Source organism: Protomyctophum parallelum (genome assembly GCF_964188405.1).
Source record: "Protomyctophum parallelum genome assembly, chromosome: 16".
NCBI classification, from domain to species: Eukaryota; Metazoa; Chordata; class Actinopteri; order Myctophiformes; family Myctophidae; genus Protomyctophum; species Protomyctophum parallelum.
The window spans coordinates 19562695-19583657 of NC_139711.1; the positions used below are offsets into that span (position 1 = coordinate 19562695).

A 20963-nucleotide genomic window follows, 5' to 3' on the forward strand; every position below is an offset into this window, starting at 1 on the left:
CCCCCCCACACACACACACACCTTCTCCCCATGTATAATGTACATTTTTATAGAAGTGTATATTTGTCTCTAAATGTTCTGATGAAGTGAAAATGGTGGACCCTGTTGTAAACAAGTGGAAGGCTTTATCATGGATCGTCCACAAAGTAACAGTATTTGTATTGACAACCAATCAATCAAAATTCAAAAGAGAAGAAAACTTAAACTATATAGGACTGCAATAACTTCAACGTCACATCAAGATGACATACCCCTTTGCAAGACTTCGAACTGCAGACCTGCACGGTGCACCTGTGGCAGGTGTTGTTGGACACAGTTTTTTTTTTTTTTTTTTAGGCTATACCTGAATTTAAGAAGTAATGGGGCACCAGCAGTGGTGTAGGCTAACAAGGGGTATTCTGCTGTCCCTGCTGTGTGCCAAATTGATTGGTCTCAGACGTTGCATTCCCTGGAGGCTGCAGAGCGCAGTGAGCGGGACAAGTCTTGCTCCGGTAGAATTACGCACAGCGCGCGCACGGCCGCACGCACATGGGCTCCCTGCCTCGTCATTTGGGACTCCGTGCTGCTGACCGTGGTGGTCACACACACACACACACACACACACACACACACACACACACACACACACACACACACACGCACGCACGCACGCACGCACGCGCGCGCGCGCACACGCACACACGCTCACAGCTGTTTGGACTCCAGTGCGTATATCTGTCATTCAAGTAGCCTATACTCGAGGACAGGCGACTGAACAACACGCGGGCGACGACAGAGGAATCAGAGAGGACCAAACTTTTTGGGGTTTTTATATTGTATTTTATTTGTTTGTTAGTTTTTAAAAGGTGCCACAACGACGAACTATCACGCGGGACAGGAGGAAGACACAAGAGGGACACGTGCGTGTGTGGAGTATATGGGCTATGTTTTGATGTATAAGTCAAGTTGTCATTATAGGCCTTTATACTAATTAGGCACAAACATGTATTAAAGTGTTTTGCTTCACCAAGGTGAGTTTATGATAGCCAGCTAAATTATATATAATAAGACGTTGTATATATTTGTGATTAGAATGAATGATACGATCGTGACCCATTATATCGACCACATTGTGCACGAGTAGTAGGTCAACTTACATGCATGCAGAAGGTATACGGACGGTACAATGGTTCCCAAAGTGGGGTCCGGGGACCCCTAGGGGTACTTGAGGGAGTTTCAGGGGGTATACCTATAGCTCAATTTGAGATAGTTAGGAACCAAATGGACCCTTATGGATCTGTAACTCTGAGAGTGTACTGTACACTCACTCTCAAAGTTAAATTAACAGCGGTTTTACAATATAAATCGGGGTACTGGAGGTAGAAATGCCATTAAATCGGGGCCCGCGGCGTAGCATATAATGCGTGTGAAACTGAGGGTCCATGAAATGAAAATGTTTCGGAATCACTGTAGATAGAGAGCCGTAAAAATCCTCCCTTTTCGGGGTCTCTGGCATATGTTTTCAAATGGGGGGGGGGGGGGGGGGGTCCGTGGCGTGGCCTAATACATGTTGATTTGGGGGTCCTTGATTGACACGAAAAAGTTTGGGAACCACAACCACTGCACTATACAAACAGCAGGGCCAGGTTAGACTGGGACTGGGGAATGGATAATTGAACCAGGGCAACAGCTGCGTAGGCAAGACGCGTCCTCCCCTCCGGAGCATGTAGAGGCTGCGCGTCACACGTTGCCTTCACACATGACAACATTTCATTCATCACAGAGCAGTCCCGATGCTAATGTTTTCCTTTGCCAGACCGTATACGTTCATCAGAACTCCATGACCATAGAACCCAGTCTAGTCCTGGAGGTGTACTATACTTTGCAGAGCGTCTTCTATATACTCACTTTGTTTGTAGATCCTGTTGATTCCGAGGAGAGGAGAGCCACGCGTGAGGCTGATAATAATAATAAGGCTATAATATAAGCAGCATTCTGGCCAAACGGAGGGCATATATAGCAAGAATTCTCCCGCGTGCGCGTCTACCGCGTGAAACGAGGAAGAGGGCACTTTGTTTTTGGACACAATCTTTCATTTATTTCAGCCTGTTGTGCTTCTTTTTTTTGACGGACGTGTTTTTTTTTTACACGTTCGTGTGAGTCAAGCTGAGCTCGTTTTTTTTAGCATCCTTTTGTCTTTCTTTGCTTATCCCCCGTTCCTTTGTCACGCCAGAGCAGGTCGTGATTTCGCCACAGGACAGAGTATAGGATTCATGGTGGGAGCGCTTTGTTTCATCAATGTGCATTGATGTAGCGGGAAACGTGGAGGAGATAAGGTAGGCTTTATTATGCTCGTTTAGAAATGAGAAAAACCATGTAGGATGGAGAGTCGTTTGTATAGGCTATACAGTAGGATGTTTTTCCAGGCTGTTGGGTCTTTTGTGGACTCAATATCTAGGTTAATTGTCGTGTGTGTGTAGAGAGAGATAATATCAATTGCTTGCTGGATGCTTTAATTGGTAGACTGGTGTAGGGAAAAATGGAATCCGGGGGAAGTCCCGTGGCGGTAGGCTATACTGTTGCTTTGCTTGATGGAAAATAAAGTAGCCTACACACTATCATTCGAGGACTAATTGCAATTATCTTTTTTCCCACAGAACCCTTATCTCGGCACCTGGCACCCCTGAAAACAATTCCACTGAGGAGGACAGCGAGCGATTATTACAAGGATTTCGATTCTTGCCTAACTCGGGAATTACACATCCAAACTGGGATCTATGAGCGGCAAAGTGGCGAAGCCTAAAGAAGATAAGGATGCTTCCAAGGGTAAGAGAGGAGCCTTAAAGCACCGTGCGTCCATTCATCTTCTGCATGAGCAGCACCCATGCACCAGTAGCTCACGAGCCATTCTTTCTCACCACAACACATGCCAATGTTTTTTTCCCCACTAACACTTGCTTGTTGCAGTCCAAGGTTATTGATGATACCAGGCCTACTATACAACCTATAGTCCGTCTGATCAAATAGGCTATTCAGCCATTGGTCAGCCTATACCATTATGACTGACTGTGGAAACATGCGATTCAATTAAGGGAAAAAAGAAAAGAAAAGAAGCATAATGCAAATTGTAAATCGGTAGGTATAGCTGCTTTCGCAAGCTGTGTGTTATGAATTGATTTTCTGAGTAGGCTATAGCCTAAAAACGTGCTGTCGCTTTAACACGACGATGAAGAATTATAGTGAAACATTGCCACTAGGCATTCTTCTGTTTACTGTACGCCTATATTATTGTGTAATTTCCGCACATTATATTTATGATCCTAATCCTGCCTGCATGGTATCACTTTGTTGTTGTTCAGTGGTCAGGTCACAACGTGCACAGCGTCCACGTACCTTTTTGTTCTAGAGCAGACTCCCGAGTTAATGACCTAATGCGTAAGAATTAGCGTTGCATGCTGCAAGCAAGCGCCCCCCATCGCCATGGAGACAGAGCGAGACGGGGTTGCCAGAGAAACCTGCAAATCAATGCGAAATGCTCCATCTATACACACATGGACGCATATAAGGCTATACAAACAACACGACACTGTAGGCACTTTACTGCACTATTTGTTTGTGCGGTCTAATTTTATATTTTGGAAATAAACCAAAGAAAAATAAAATCCCAACATGTGGGCCTATAGTTCTTCTCTGCACGAGAGACATCTTATATTTTATATAAAGGCTTATTCTCACCAGATTATTGCCAGATTTGCTCCTATATACTATTCTCTGAAGAGTCAGCATTTTCATTCTCGTTTGAGTCTGAGGATCTATTGTTTTAGGCTATACTATGTTCAATTCAACGGGAGCCTATGAATAGTGGTCATTTTAGAATGGTGGGGGGGATTAAATTAGGCTACTGTAATCTCAAACTGGCATGTTTATTGTTATGATGTCTCTTTCCCCTATGCATGGCAAATGCATATACCCCTGAACGGCATATCGTAGAATTTCATGGATGCCGTCTTAAGGTATTAGGTTTCCTGCCTTGTTTTGTGTGTGGCTTGATCTGATGTTCACCCACAACAGATCGATATTATACTGTAGCTAACAGGTTTACGTTGGCACTGCTGCATGGATCTGATAAGCAATTGGTATATGGGCAGTTTAATGAAATCCGCGTTATTTGCAGAAGACATGAAGCCATGAAGATGAGTAGCCTACAGAAAATACATACTGTATATATATATATATATATATATATATATATATATATATATATATATAGCTACACTAGTGTACAAACCTTTTGTCATACATTCTTGTATGCCTCAGACACAATAACGGGAAGAATGAATGTTTCTGGGCTTTTTCTGCCCGCCCGTCTGTCATATATATCTCAGGAGCAACCTGAGGGAATTTCATGACTTTGAAAGGTCAAAGGTCAAGGTCACTGTGACCTCACAAAACATGTTTGTTCATTAAATCCCTTCAAAATCATCATTCCATACATATCGTTGCTGTCAGGTCGAAACCTCGTATGTCCAAAACCGGTATAGTTTTCAGGATTAAAATCCAAAGCGGCAAAAGAAGCAGATCGACAAGCTCAAAACGTGCTACGTGGAGCTTGTGGATCTGCTATTTTTGAAACTTTTGTGTGACGATGTAGTATGATCAAGTAGGGTGTAAATTAACAAAAAAAAGCAAAGTTGGTGTATGGAGTTAAGAGGTTTCTACTTTCTGCACGACTGCAATGAATGATATGCTATGAATCTGGACATACATGGATGTAAATGCAGGCAACTAGTAGGGCAGGCACATCCACACTGGTGTATTTCTAGTTATCCCACTTTCAAGTAGGACTTTATTGTCACAGGATTATTTGGTTTTCACAGTTCAACATGGAAATGCATAATAAAACGGCAGCATACAACTCAAAATACTTACCATACTTTAATACATCTACATTTATACTTGTTTCCTAACACACAATTCAGTAATTTCATTTCAATTCTGCTATAGCGCCAAATCACAGCAAGTTGTCTCAAGATATATATATATATATATATATATATAAGACCTGACAATGTCCCACCCAAGCAAGCATTTTCTGTGACACAAAAAACTCCCCCTTAACTGGAAGAAATGTCAGGCAGACCCAAGCTCCAGGGTGGGGGCCATCTGCCTTATTGGCCATATCAGGAGAGGGAGAGAGGAAATGTCATAGAGACTACAAGAATTAGACTTAAAGCTTTGCACCACTGTTGTTTATGGCAGCACATTTTGGTTTTAGTCATAGTCATAGTCTCTTGAATAGTTTTCATTTAGTTTTAGTCACATTTTAGTCACCTGGAATGTCTTAGTGTTAGTCTAGTTTTAGTCGACTAAATATCATAGGATTTTAGGCAACTAAATCTACAGTTGATTTAGTCGAACAAAATGTATTTTGTCGTGCCTTGATGCCGTCGTAACGACTGTTTTTTTCACTTGCTGAACAAGCTCAGGCACAAACATGCTGTGACGCGTTGTGGGCTTGTACTTTGTGGATCGTCTATTTTCAGCATACAACTAATTGTAAAACGACTTATACTGGATCTCTTGTCCACTAGTCCCTTCCTAATATTTTAGTCTAGTTATTTGTTGACAATTGTCAGTATATTTATTATTTAGTCTTAGTTTTAGTCATCATAGCTTAGTTTTAGGAATAGATGAACTGAAATAACCAAACCAAATGTAATTAAGTAACGAACCATACTCATTAAATATTATTGAGTGAGCACTGTGCTGTAAAAGCTTTCACCCTGCAGTCACTGAAAAACTGGCTCCAGATGGTTACACGTACGCTATCTTAACTCTTTTAGCGCCACCTGGTGGTCACCAGTTTAGGCTTTGAGTGCCAATTCTCCCATTATAAAGAGAGAATTTGTAATTCTATTATGCATGTAATGTGCATGTCATCACCTGTACACCAGATTAGAGGAATTTTCAAAATATGGATGAAAAAAAATATATATCTTTTTTGAATTCCCAAGGGAAGACGTCTTGTCGTCCGTGGCATCCGGTACTTAATTGCCAATTAGACGGGATAACGTCCCTGGCACTTAAACTGTTTTAATGGACATGTATCTCGTCGTTGAAATGTGGTGTCATTGAAATGTGTGTGTGCCACTTTAGTTCTAGCAGGGACGGAGCGTCAGGAAGGGCTTAGGGGGCCAGATGGACCTGGGCACGGCACGGGACTCTTGGGGACCATCAAATTGAATTTTATTGTCAGACATGCCGGCCTCCTGACATGGCGGACAATATTGCTCATTACTTGAAGTGGGCTCCAAAAATGACACGCTGTCCATGGTGCTGAAATCTTAGGTTTGTGTGCATGCGTGCGCTGTTGTGCATATTTTGTTTTCCATTTTTTGGTTGTCTGTTTTAACTAATCGAACAAGCTACATCAAATGACAAAATGGTCTAAATGGCATTTAACTATGTTATACTGTATGTATTTTGTCGCCTCGGAAACCCAGACGTTTTTATTTCCAGATAGAAAACAAAAGTCTGGACCCGAGTCCACTTCAATTCGGCGTACAGTAGCGCGAACGTCGCTCACTCTCTGCTGATTTCTGATCGTCTGCACGTTTGTTAAATTGACGCACACACGTACACACACACAAACACACACACACACACACACACACACACACACACACACACACACACACACACACACACACTCCTCTCTCTCTGTCGCTCTAATTAATTAGTCTCATGTCGCACAGCTGCGTGTAGTTTCTCCCGTCAGGAGGAGCTGCCTATGCCATAGAAAGCATAGGTGGGTTCCAGTCTACAAATATTGAGGTAGTGACTTGTAAGCCCCACTCTTACGGGCATGTGTTTGTTTTGGAAAGCAATGATGAGGATTTGGAAATGCTGGGGATAATACAGGGGGTTGATTTATTTTTCTGCTTTTATTGATAGGTTGAAAGTAGACTGACAGGAAATGGGGAGAGAGATGGGGGGGTGGGGGGGAGGGAGAGACACGTGGCAAAGGCCGTCGGGATTGGGAGTCGAACCCGCGGCACGCAGACAGACTGGCTTGGCAGCCTAGGTGCCCAGACGGTTGAGCTAACCGTCCGGGCCATTTAGTCAACAGCTTTGACTTAAAGATTTACCCTTATTGTAATTACTAGAGCGGTGCCTGTTGGGCAGTGGGCACTGGCCTACTTGGAACGATGCAAGTTGGAAATGCATGCCCACCCAGTTATTGCGGTATGTCTGCCTCCCTTTTATGAGAGATTTCTGTCAGGCATGCCCAAATATGTAGTGTTGTGATGTCAGAACAGGCCAGCTCCATATATGGAGATATAGGGGTGATCAGATCCAGAGTCCGGGCAGAGGCGGTTCTGTACAACTGTGGGTCCGACCGACTCAACACCGGGCAATGCTCTCCATGTGTGGGTGTGGAACGCGTGTCGAATTTAATGTCGGTGGGGTGAACGGTTCTCGAATTACGTGGATTTACACACACGGAGAGACTTGGTGCATTTATAGATATAGATAGATATTTATTCTAATTTTGGAGATCCATACATTGCTTCATTGGTTTTTTTTTTGCTTTTCACTCAGTTGAGTCAGTTCACAGGCATGTATTGTCTTCAAGTTATATCCGTATATATTTAATATATGTTGATGTACAATGATGTCTCCAGCAACGTTACTGCAATTTGTAATTTTGTAGGAATCATTTGATTCACAGTGACAGGTTATCATCTTTGTAGTGTCTCTGTAACCATCACTTAGTTCACCCCCCAAAAAACACAACAGATCCTGATCTAAAGTTATCGGTGCAGACCCCTGAACACAGTGCCGCGGTGGCCACAATAAAAACCTTCAGGTTGTCCTGCATGTGCACCAATGAGCAGGGAACCTGCTGCTAGCTGCACTCCATCAAGAACCCGAATGGTGCCGGAGCAAGCACATGAGCAGGGAAATGAGATCACGGCTGGTTCAGGTGACCACCTGTTCCAGAAATTATTTTCAGAGAAACGTTCCATTATAGCCTAAACCAAGCTGCCACCACAAAAGCTTATTCTTTTTTTCTCTCGATCCTTCTGACACAACCCCTTACCCAGAACCTCACTGACAACTCCTCCACACCCCAATCACCGCACCTATACTGTACACAGTATGCACACTGTGATCATTTTGCGTTAGATTAATTTCACACGTACAGTATCGACTCTGACTTCAACACCCCAGATTTGGTATCTGTTTGCTTATTTTTAGCAATGGGGGTATAAGAAGGATGGCAACGTCACAGCTTAATGTTTTGTATTGGATTTCCCATATAGGGGAATCTTAGATTGTGGCATACAAGACATAAGGTATTACTGTATATGGCCGCTAAACTTGAGGTTTACGGGCAAATCTAGTGCCCATAATTGCCTGTTAATCCCTCTTTTCCACGCAGTGAGAACTGTGTTCCAAAAAATAAACCACCTTGGTGATTTTGTCAGGTATGTGACTGTGTCATTTATGATACTTTTTTTAATTAATTAAGTATATTTATTGGTTTTTTAAAGACAAACAGACATTACACAACAAGAACATAATAACAAACAAAAGAAAAGAAAAGAAAAACAGCTCAGGCACAACACTATTATAAATAAAAAGATTGAATATACAAAGACATGACAAGGACAATGAACCATAATGACAAGTGACTTTCGAATTTTCATAGACTCCCAATCATATTTTAATAATCTTTTTTAATAGCACTTTTCTTTTACCGTCAGTTGATGCTTCATATCCATATCATATGACTGACTGAAATTGCCCGGCTGATTTGTTTATTTCTGACGCAATGACGTAATCTCAGATTCCCCTATGGGAAATCCAATACATAAAATAACACTGTGACCCAGGGAGATATAGCGCCCTCTAGCGGCAGTGTTATCAGACTACAGTGCTCTATAGTCTACACTCTACAGCAGTGTTTCCCAACCTTTTTTGCTCCAGGGCACACTTTTCATAGCCTTAAAAATCTCGGGGCACACCTAGATATACGGTGTATAGGCCTATCTATATACATATACATACATTATGTATATATATATATATATATATATATATACACACACACACACACACACGCATACATACATACATACATACATACATACATACATACATACATACATACATACAGTGTTGGGATTAATAAAGTGACAACTTTTACAATATCTCCATTACCATTATCCAAATTAATTCCTTATTATATATATATTTTTAAAATACATGTTGGAGAAAAAAATAGCTCATATGCAATGTGAAATGCCACCTAATTCTTAATCCTTTTCCTTGTCTTTATTATGGGCCATCTTGTAAAAGCTGCATGCTTTTATTGTGAAGGGTCTCAGTTCTCACAGCCTGCATATTTCCACGTGCTAAAAATAGCTGATCGACAAGCTCACAACGCGTTCTGTCCGCAACGCGTTGTGAGCTTGTCGATCAGCCATTTTCAGCATGCAAGCATAACACGTGTACGACGAAGAATAAATCAGGCATCACTGCGCTTCTGTGGAGGGAGGGAGATATATTTTGTTGGCCGAATGAGACGATCATGTTTGGACATCTATGGACAGCTATTTTGGACAGCTATTTTTCGTGGCACATTATGTTTAATCACAACAACGTCACGTTTACTTTAGCGAAATGTAGCGTCTTCTGCATGCATCTAAGCATTAACATTTCAATGGCTGAGGGTCGTTAGAGTCTATTGTTCCGTGTTGTTGTTATCGCACGTCTAATGGTTAGACGTGTGACAACGCAACAATAGGAAGCCTGCAGCCCAGTAGCTATAATATTGCTTTATTTTGTCTCGGGACTCAATTGTGGGTCGCGACATTAGAGAGAGGAGGAGGAGGAGCAGGGGGTTGTTTTGTGGGCCATGTGGGAGCTGCAATATCCACACGAGTGAATCAGATTGTGTTGGCTTTCCCTGTGCTCTTGTGAAGCTGTGTTGTCCAGTCAAGACGGTGCCTCAAAGCTCCTGTGACACACAGGCTACTGTAACCATTCTCCCAGGCGCTGTCCCAGTGCCTCACTCAACTGGATTGAAAGGGCATTTACATTAAATCGTATAGGCCTGACATATTTGCCCATATCTGTTGCAAATCTTTATTCTTTCAGAGCGAATGTTTTTAACTCAAATCTTTGCTTCTGAGGGGTTCCTTCCTGGAACATGTTTTCAAATGGGGGTGCAGCGGCCAATTACATATAATTTCCGGGGTCCTTGACATGAAATATTGAGCACCACTGATATTTCAGAAAATTATCAGGATTTAGAAGACTTTTTTTAAGTTTTGACGTCTAAATGGGTTAAAGAAAAAACATGACAAATTCCATGTTTCCCCCCAAAAATGTACATCAAATTAAATCCACAATAGATGACATTTAGTTCCTGTTATTCTGCAACCACTAGGCCTATACAGAGTATAATTTTCATGCGAATACCTCACCTCATAAATGCCAGTCAGCCATTTGAATGTAACATTTAACAGCAGTTTTTTCACTCTGCTGAGCTCAGGCTTCATTTCAGACTAGCACATTGCTAGTCTAGTCTTCCCTATAGCCAGCCTCTTGGGTAGTGAGCGAGCGTCACTGTCAGCCAAGTGGATTCATGTCTCTCTGGGATTGCAGAGCCGTGTGTCCAGCAGAAGGCATACGTCTTGCATATTTGCTGGCAGATTAATTCGGGCCAAGGCCAGCAGCCACACAGCTGAATCAATAGATGCCCAGAGACAAGTTTGGAGTCACTTCATTAATCACACAGAAGGCTAGGCTCTCTCTCCTGCTCTCCGCTGACACCCGCTCTAATCTCAGGGGCAACAACACGCTGTCTCCATTATCATTACAATATTTATTTTTTATCTAGTTACTAGCTGCCCCCCCCCCCCCCCAGAAGCCACCTTGAATAACATGTGGTCAGAACAAACACGTGCAATAACTGAGTTTGGACCATATGATGCGTTTTGTTTTGCAGATTGTTATGTGACCAGATTTGACTGAGACTGCCATCGCGCAAATTCCAGGAGAAAACCTTTATTTTTATTTTTTATTACTTAATAGCACAGGCAGACTCTTCACATACTAGAGCATGTCTGAAATAAGTGTCAGAGCTGAAATCGACATGTAAATATGAAATAAATGCTTAAACATGTAGCTAGGTGTAATGTTAGAGTCCACAAACGACTCGCTGTTTTCTGCAAGACATTACTCTATAAGCCATATCTCCAAAACTGGTGGGTCAAACTGAACAACCAATATGTCAATTTGAAGCTATGATTCTCTCTCAGTCAAATTTGGTCATCTGTCTGTCTGTTTCAGCACGGAATGTCTACACGGTATACAGTATGAGTACATACTCGTACAGTAATGCACAGTACAGAGTAAAGTACGAGTACATACGAGTACAGCACAGTACGAGTACATTATGAAAACATACTCATGCAGTACGAGTACAGCACAAGTACAGTATGAGTACATAGTACAGTACGAGTACAGTATGAGTACATACTCATACAGTATGGACGAGTAGAGCACGAGTACAGTAAGAGACAGTACAGTAGAGTACAGTAGAGTACAGACTACAGTACAGTATGAGAAGTACTAGTTCACACGGGTGTGATATTTTGAATAAATAAAATAATAATAATAATAATCAAAATTGTCACAGATGCTTTCCCGGTTTGAATGGGTTAAGCTACTACCTAAAATGTAAGGCCCAATTTATCGTTTTTATTGTGAATTAATTATAAATGTGAAGGCAGTATAGCTAAGCTATATCAACTGCAAGATTGTTTGCCTGTGGCTCTTTTAACAATATTGGCACTAAAATGTGGTTGGCTGACACTCACACTTGTCAGAAGGTATCATGTTCTATCCTCAAACTCTGAAAAGCTGATTGTTATGATGCATTAATTAGTAAACCAGCTGCTGGTATTAAAGTTCACAGGGCTGTGCTACTCCCTCTGTGGATCTTAGATCACGACAATGATTGACATGTTGGGCCACAGTAATGTTAACCCTGTGCTGCTGTGTCTTTCATCCTTTCTCTGCTATGCTGTCTGACCCCCTGCCCTTATCTTCCCCTCAATGAAACCCATCTTCTCTGTGCTATGCTGTCCGCCTGCCCTTATCGTCCCCCCAATGAAACCCTTCAACCACAACGTTTTGTCTTCATATTGTGGCAATGCTCCCCTAGTGGCAACGTCATTTGGAATCTTTCCATTTCCCATGAAACGGGCCTAATTGTAAAATTGTAATTGTAAAAGTAAACAGGAGTTGACTAATCAGCCTCGGCATGAACTAAGCCCTCGGCTCCCTGCCATGCTTCCTTCAATGAGAAATCAACACAGTGGTAAATGGCTGTTACTACAACAATATGTGGTTGTCCATCAAATCAGTCAAGCTGGTTTCTTCATAGTCTTAGTGACGGTAAATCAACTAATCAAATGATTCCCGAGCCCGGCACGGCTGCAGCTCACCGCTCCTTGGCTGCGGCTCACCGCTCCAAGAGATGGGTCAAATGCGGAGAACAATGTTTGTGTTGTGTGACAAATGGTAAGACTTTGACTTTTGTGTACTGTAGCTTTTTAGTACTTTGTAAATTACCTAGATGTTTGTGCTTTTCTGAAATTTTAGTTGAAATTAGTGTCTAGCGCCATTGTTGAACTCCCCTTGCACAGAAGTGGGGATACAAAAAAGAAAAGAGAACAGAATGAGGGAGTCCTCATTTCTCCTCATATTCTGCTGTAATACTTTGGCGAGATGGGTGAGACTCTCCCAAATGTGAAAGCTAAAGGGCCCCATGGGATCAGCCTGGCTCAAACGCTTTGAGAACGTCTCAGTTGGAGGAAACGGCTCATCTGTTGGGCATGCGGCCACACTCCCTCATTTTGTCTGCGACCTTTCACACCACTGCTGCGCATACACCCAAACTCGCTCTGTGTGTAATGTGCATGTGTGTACGAAGGCGTGCATGTGTCAAACAGAGATCTGTGGCTGCTGAAGACCACAGTTCTACATTGTTTATCTACAAATGGACGAATTTTAGGCCTAAAATAAGTAATAATAACGAAGACAAAGGTTTATTTATATACCGTAATATATATATATATATACACACACACACACACACACACACGCACACCATAACACACCATAACACACCATAAAAACAAATTTACAACAGGCTTTCATACATACAATTTTAAATGATGGATGTTTTGAATGCCTGAAGGTCTTGACCGAAATGTTGCTTAAATAACGTTGTCCTTATGTGTAGACGTTGTGCTTTATTGTCACTTTATTGTATTCTAAAAGGAGCAGATTTAAAAGAAGACACAGATTTAGCAAGTTGAGTTTCAACAACTGTACTACAGTAGGTGTAGCTAACATAAAACTATCTATAAGGATAATTCATTCTAGTGTATTTGGGTATTATTACACTTTTTGTGAGATATTGATTTCCTGAGTGGTGGTATATGGGTGATGCATCCTCTTGGATGGGCCATGAACCATTGAAAGGCTGTATTAATGATTAACATAGTCCCTAGTGGTCCCTATTTTGAATTGTCTTGTGCATTACGACACCGTGACGTTATTGAATCAGAAAAAACTGGATTGGTGGGAGGAAACCGCTGATGGTGCTGAAAGCTATTGTAAGTTCTGAGGGCATGGATGAGGTCACAAAAGCAATTATCCCAAGGTCAGAAGCCACAAGCAGTCATTTTTTAATGAAAACAACCTACAGAGCGTGCCAGCAGGGTGTTGAAACATGTTCATTTAACATCACTATGAGTTGGGATTTGGAGGAAGGGGGCGTTTAAGGGCTTTGATATGCTTTGTTGCACTCTGTGTCATGCACCGAATAGAGACCTATATAAAACAAGCTCACAGCGCTATGAACGCTGTGCGCTTGAAGAATGGACATGTTTGGTGCGCAACACCGCCCCGCACTGGACTTACATCCGCCTTTTCTTGCTCACAACAAGTGATGAACATCGTCCATGGCGAAGTCAAGGTCTTCAAGTCCTATATAGTGTGCAAAGCTTTTCCATCCCCTAGTAGATGGCTGTTTTTTAAATCATGCTCGGGATTAATAGTTCCCCTCGACATGAACTAATTAAAGTTAGTGAACATTATAAAGGGGATTAAGGCGAGGTAAGAAAGGGAGGCGATAAGGCCCGGGGGCCTCTGGTAATAAACAGGGGCCGCGGGCCGGAACAGATCGGGGAGCTAGCTAGCAGGCTATATCATTGGCTCACGATGAGGCTGTGGCTGGAGTGGACGAATGGCTCCAGGCGGAGCAGAGATAAGTGATTTGCATTGGCCTTGCTGCGGGGCAAGGCCCTGCAGGACATTAGCCGGGTGGACACCAGATTGACGGTCTTGGAGTGCCTGCCCATGCACACACACGCGCACACGCACACACACACACACATACCACACACACACATACACACACACACACACACACAGATGATTGATGTTACCAAGGCATTATTCTCCGTCCAGCAGCTAAATTAGCCAGCCACAGTTATGTCCACAGCCTCACCTCGGCACCCATCAGCGCCCCCGCCTAAGCGCCGGTAGCTCCCTGCCCAGGAGGAGACATCCCCGAATGTACGCCATTATCTGGCACAACCTCCAACATGTCCTAAAGACGAGGCAATTGAATTGTCCTCATCCCGGACACCCCCCTGTGTGTGAAGGATAGCTGCGCGGGCGGCTGGGGGAGACTTTTGAGGGAACGCCAGGAGTCCTTTTCACAGTGGCAGGCAGCAGCTGGGAAACCTTTTAGATGCCGGTCATTCATAAAGTCTCGTCTTCCCCCTCCTTGCTGCTCTTAAATGTCTGAGTTATACTTAGCTGTGCGCGGTTGTGTCGTTCACCAGAAATAGCAGATGTAACTAGCTCACGCTGTGTCACACCGCCACGCGATATGAGCTTGTAGATCTGCTATTTTCGATGCACGGCCCTGGCACAACCCAAGTATAACAGTAGGTCAGGCATATTGCCTCGCACTATTACTTTTACACACAACAGCTACAAGATCTACTTACCTTCACGAGTGAATAGAAAACAAGAATATAATAGCAAAAGTAGAAGGTATGTTTTTTATGAATCCATACTTCTTTAGGCTCACTTAAGGTTTTTGAATGACTAGCCACAAGGTATTGACATCTGTTTCACTGGATGAAAGACGATACTATATACATACACATACGGTTCACTGGATGAAAGATGATATATACATACACACATACGATGAAAGATGATATATACATACACACATACGATGAAAGATGATATATACATACACGCATACGATGAAAGATGATACATACACACATACGGTAGTGAGGTAGTCGATGCCATTCGTACTATTCCTCAGAGAAAGCCTATTCATTCAGCTTAGTATACTTAACTGGGAGAACTGACAAAACAAAAAACAAAGCATATAGTGGAGAGGGGGCGAGATATACACAATATATGTACGATTCCCTAATTGGTGAAATGCTAGCTTGGCCTGCATTTGTGTACAGTTATAGCCTACTTGCCGCCCATCGCTGAAGCGTACAGTTCATGAGGACACCTATTTTCAGAAGGAGAAAAAAAGTCCATTGTTAAGAGGAGTGCTAAATATAGCAGCGTTCCTTTACTGGACCCTGAAGCCAACTTGATATACACTGCAGCAGTGAACATTGTGTCTGTCTGTCTGTGTCTCTCTCTCTGTCTGTCTGTTTCTGTCTGTCTGTCTGTCTGTGTCTCTCTCTCTGTCTGTCTGTGTCTCTCTCTGTCTGTGTCTCTCTCTCTGTCTGTCTGTCTGTCTGTGTCTCTCTGTCTGTCTCTGTCTGTCTGTCTGTCTGTCTGTCTGTCTGTCTGTCTGTCTGTCTGTCTGTCTGTCTGTCTGTCTGTCTGTCTGTCTGTCTGTCTGTCTGTCTGTCTCTGTCTCTGTCTCTGTCTCTGTCTCTGTCTCTGTCTCTGTCTCTGTCTCTGTCTCTGTCTCTGTCTCTGTCTCTGTCTCTGTGTCTGTCTCTGTCTCTGTCTCTGTCTCTGTCTCTGTCTCTGTGTCTGTGTCTGTGTCTGTGTCTCTGTCTGTCTGTCTCTGTCTGTCTGTCTGTCTCTGTCTGTCTGTCTCTCTCTCTCTCTGTCTCTCTCTCTCTCTGTCTCTCTCTCTCTGTCTGTCTGTCTGTCTGTGTCTGTCTGTCTCTCTCTCTCTCTCTCTCTCTCTCTCTCTCTCTCTCTCTCTCTCTCTCTCTCTCTCTCTCTCTCTCACACACACACCATAGGGGAGATGTCATTTACATAATGAGACGCTGCCACAGCAAACAAAGCTCCAATAAGCACAGGACTCGCCAGTCAGAAGGTGACACAGCTGGCTATCAACCACACACCCTGGCTCCACTGGGGGGCCACAGTGCTTTGAACACACACGCGCGCCCATCCTTACAGAAACGCATGCACAAAAAAGCACACACACACTTCTTGAGCAGGTGTGTGCGTGCGTGCGTGCGTGCGTGCGTGCGTGCAGAGAGAGACCCAGTTGCCCGTTTACATGCAAGCTGTGACAGAAACTGTCTGTAGAGACCTTGGGTTTAGGATAGCTCCGTATACAATAATGATTGCCTAAAGTACAGTGTGATTCCACTATAGCCTACTTGGCTAACTTTACTTTGTGTTTTGTCATTCGTCCCCCAGAGAGTCACATATCATTTGCACTGTTATTAGAGGAGACAAGTCACTGCCTACACTGCAGGACAAAGGGGGAGAGAGAGACAGAGATGGCAGGCAGTGATCTCGCTATAATCCATGACGCTTGAACTGGCTTCCATAAAGGAGACAACCAGCGCTGCGGGTGAAATGAAAAGGTTATTTGCAATAAAGACAAAACGCCTCAGCTTTGGCTTAAAGGTTACGGCGGAGAAATTAGGACGAGGACAGTGTTAAATTGCTCCAATTCCCTCTCTCTCTCTCTCTCTCTCTCTCTCTCTCACTGCATGCGCTTCCTTCCTTGAGTAATAACTTCTTTACACGTCAGTGCAGTTTCATCTTCAATTCCCACAGTGGATTCCTCAGTGTTGATTTTATTTTCACACTTGAAACCCATTTAGCTAACACTTTAAGGGCTTTAGATGAATATATAATCATCAGACCACCTAGGCTGCCGGGATCGATCTATTACCTTTGGAGCATAATGCCGAAGTATTTGCAGCTTTGATTCATATAGTCCCATGGTTTGTTGTTGAAGAGAAAAACATGCCTCCATTATGATGCAAAACTAAACCACCCTGCACAGCATGTTGTAGTCCAAACAAACCCCACGTTCACTTGCATTGAACTCATTTACCCAGAAGCCCTAGCAGCACCGGTTTCATCATCATAACGCGACAGCCTCATCACCAGGTCCGCGACAAATCCGCTCTTTCTTTTTAGTCATTAAAAAACGGCGAATTAAACAAATGACGGGTTTAGCGTATTACGCAGCACCGATGAAATAGCAGGGAAGGCGGGTTACGCAAACCTGAAGAAAAAAAACGATGATAGTGCTGCAAACGAGTCTTATCTGTCTTATGAACACAATTCTACAGTATGTAGTGTGGGTGCTTCATCTCTCTCTCAGCTACTGTAAGTGGCCCCAGATACACTGTAAAATGTAACATTCAAATTCACTTTATTCATCTTGCAAGGTATTACCTTCTTGCGGTTAGGAAAGAGTGCAAAAACGAGAAGAAACGTATATACTGCCTGCCTGACAGACAGTGAAACTACCTAAAGGCTAGGGCTGGGATAGGATGGCGTTTTTATCACTGCAGTGAAAGATGTCTGTTAACGGCATGCCCCAACATATAGTGTCATAGTAGCAACATCTAGTCAGAATGAAACACTGGAAGAGGTAATAGTGGGCCAAGAAAACAAAAAGAAAGATAAATCAAATACAATATAAAATAGTTACTGGGTCGTTGTTCAATTGGGAGGAGTAGGACGGAGGCACTACTGTAAGTCCTCCCGGTTGGGGTGCAGTACAACATGCATTGGCAACACAGAAATGACTGGGGAGGAATCTAATTGTCATATTGACTAAATTGTGAGGAAGAAGGGGTCAAAATGATTGGCTATACACTACAATTAAGGCATTTAGCAGGCATTTATCCAGATCCACTTACAAGTGTTTATTGAACCCATATAGTCAAGTAATAGTCACATGAATGGAGTGCAGAGAGAACCGGGTATCGTAGCAGGGCCTCATGAAAGCTAGATTGCCTGGTAAAATAATTACCTAGCATCTTAATAAAAATGTGTCAAGCTGTTGCTTCAGCTTGACAAATAATTTCCTCGATTTTGTAGGCCTCAAGATCAGGTAGATTATAGTTATAGTCACCAATGTACACAGTTTTTAAATGTACAAATATTTATTATAAAAAAAAATATATATATATATATATATACTGTATAATATAATTTGTTTACATAATAGGTAGTTAAACAACTAGTCGACTAGTCAACTACAGTAGTAAAATTGACTAGAAGTGAATGCCCTAGCGTGTGCACGTGCATGCAGAAACTGACACAGAGGAATGCAGTTATAGCGGATCCCTGCAGATAATAATAATAATAATAATGCTGCCATGGTAATTAAAGTGAATGTAAAGGAGGATGTGACAAACTGACATATTGAGCCTATGACAGAATGAGACACCGTATGACAGCCCCCTAGTAGTCAGGTGTTTGTTCAGACACACCGAAAACAACTACTGTGGGGTCTAGTAGGACTTATATTATAAATTATAATAAAGAAATCGCCGTAATCCTTTTTTAAAATATACATATTTAGTAACTTGTTCGAATGCCCCCGCCCCCTGTAAAAAATAGCTAAAATCGTTAAAACGAAAGAAAGCAGCTAATTATTATTTTTTTAACACTCATCGTTTACTTTCTCTAATAACAACCTAAAACATGAACCTTGGTTGGAAAAAACCAAAGTTCCCCTTTAAAGACGAAGTTTACACGTCCGAACAGTTTTTATGCACTTCACAGACGCATGCGTGCACGCACACACTCACGGCACGGTGCACGCACACACGCACGGCCTGGTGCACGCACACACGCACAGCCCGGTGCACGCACACACACGCGCGGCCCGGTGCTTAGAAGAACGTCCTCAGGGATCTGTCTCAGCTGTAACGTTTCAGAACGTTAGTTCCATGTACTGACACAGAGGGCAGCTGGCACTGGTCTGTTGTCCAATCGGAGGCTGTCTGCAGGCAATGTACTGTATTTGCGTTGCGTGCATGTGTGACGTTATACCCTGAGAATGGAGTTTCATGTAGGCTACTACTACGTCGTAAACCATTGGTCACAGTATAGTGTCGTTCTCAACAGCAGACTTTGAATGTCTAAATCCATTATTAATGCTTTAGAGGAGTTGGTTTTCAACCTTTTTCATATCATAACCTTTTTGCCATTTCAGCCACGGAACACCATTTGACGAGATTTTGCCTCGCAGACCCGAAGTTATATTTTTGTATTGTTCGATAAGATTCTGTCCACAAAAGTGTGCGTGCGTGCGTGCGTGAGTGCGTGCGTGCGTACTGTGATATGCTGTAAAGGGACAGATGGCATCACCGCCCCATTGTGAGTTCTTTCCTAGTCTTTGGCTCGCGGTCTTCATCCTGCCTTGGCTGGAGATTCCGACAGCCATCAACTGAACCAACCCAACCAAAAACAACACAGAGTAGATACTGGCCATCAGACAAGACAGATACACTGGCTATATTACACACTTTTAAATATATGACACTTTTAAATTACAAGCATGTATTAATGAGAGTCATTATAGGGCATTATTGTGCGCTCGCAATCTCCGACATGTTATTACACAGGTCAATGCACTCTAATAAGGCCACTGTAGTGTGTTCTCTAGCCCTAGAACTCCTGTCTGTAAAAGCCACTGAGCCATTTCTCATTTACCCCTCTGGTGTGTGTGTGTGTGTGTGTGTGTGTGTATGACATAGAGATACAGAGGCAATAAGGAATCACTTATGCAGAGACTGGGGGACTTATGATTTATTCACGCTGTTGAAAGAGGAGAGAAGGTTATATACTCAGCCTGTGGTTGAATTGATGACTGCCGTCCGGAGCTCCGCGCACAATGCTCTGAATTAAACCTCCCGCTCCGGGTGGATGGCGTGTGTGTGTGTGTGTGTGTGTTCTAATGTGTGCACAGTATATCTGTGTGTATGCGCCTATGCAGGTGGGATAGAGAGGCTGCAGCGTGCAGCTCTGTTCTGTGGTCTCTCTGGGTGCTATGTTAGGTTCAATGTTCTCATTGTTCTGTACTGTAGAAGTCTTGGGCTTCGTACACATAAAGAACAACTGTGCTGTGCTCTCTGCCTGTGTTTCATGGCCGCCCCAATGCTTTTCCAATGGAAGTCACGTGGTTTGATTCTCCCCCCCATCACACACAACTGTTTGGTCAAACCACGTGACTTCCATTGGAAAAGCATTGAGGCGGCCATGAAACACGGACAGCACAGAGCATGATCGTCTGATATGTGTGTATGAAGCCTACGCGAGACTGAACAAACACTGGGTGCGTGCTCCAGTGTTGTTTTTTTATTTGATTTTAGCTTTAGTCATAGTCTCTTGAATAGTTTCCATTTAGTTTTCGTCAGTGAAAAAAGGTAGTCGACAGACATTTTTTTGTCTTAGTTTTATTCGACAAAATCAACACTGGCGTGCTCGCGGTGCTCCTGCTCTCCGCGTGTGACGCAAGTGAACGATGTATATCATTGTGAACTTGTAGATAATCTATTTTTATACGCGTTGTATATGTGTGTGTGTATTATATATATATATATATATATATATAACCAGCTCATTGGCCTTGTGGTTGGTGTCCGACCCTGAGAATGGGATGGTGGAGGTTCGATCCCTGGCCG

The 20963-nt window shown here is 42.9% G+C and overlaps 1 protein-coding gene across 3 annotated transcripts in view; it reads left to right on the forward strand.

The window, feature by feature from the left end:
* The first annotated feature begins 741 nt into the window (after window positions 1-741).
* Window positions 742-20963, forward strand: part of fgf13a (fibroblast growth factor 13a) — a 153507-nt gene continuing 133285 nt past the window's right edge. The window contains exons 1-2 of one of the 3 annotated variants that reach the window (XM_083785631.1): window positions 742-1010; window positions 2637-2805. In XM_083785631.1, the coding sequence (XP_083641757.1) occupies window positions 2757-2805 (49 nt within the window). In that variant the 5' untranslated portion in view covers window positions 742-1010; window positions 2637-2756. Of the gene's footprint in view, window positions 1011-2214; window positions 2316-2636; window positions 2806-20963 lie in introns of those variants that run through there. The other 2 variants (XM_083785630.1, XM_083785632.1) reach the window with 2 other exon arrangements.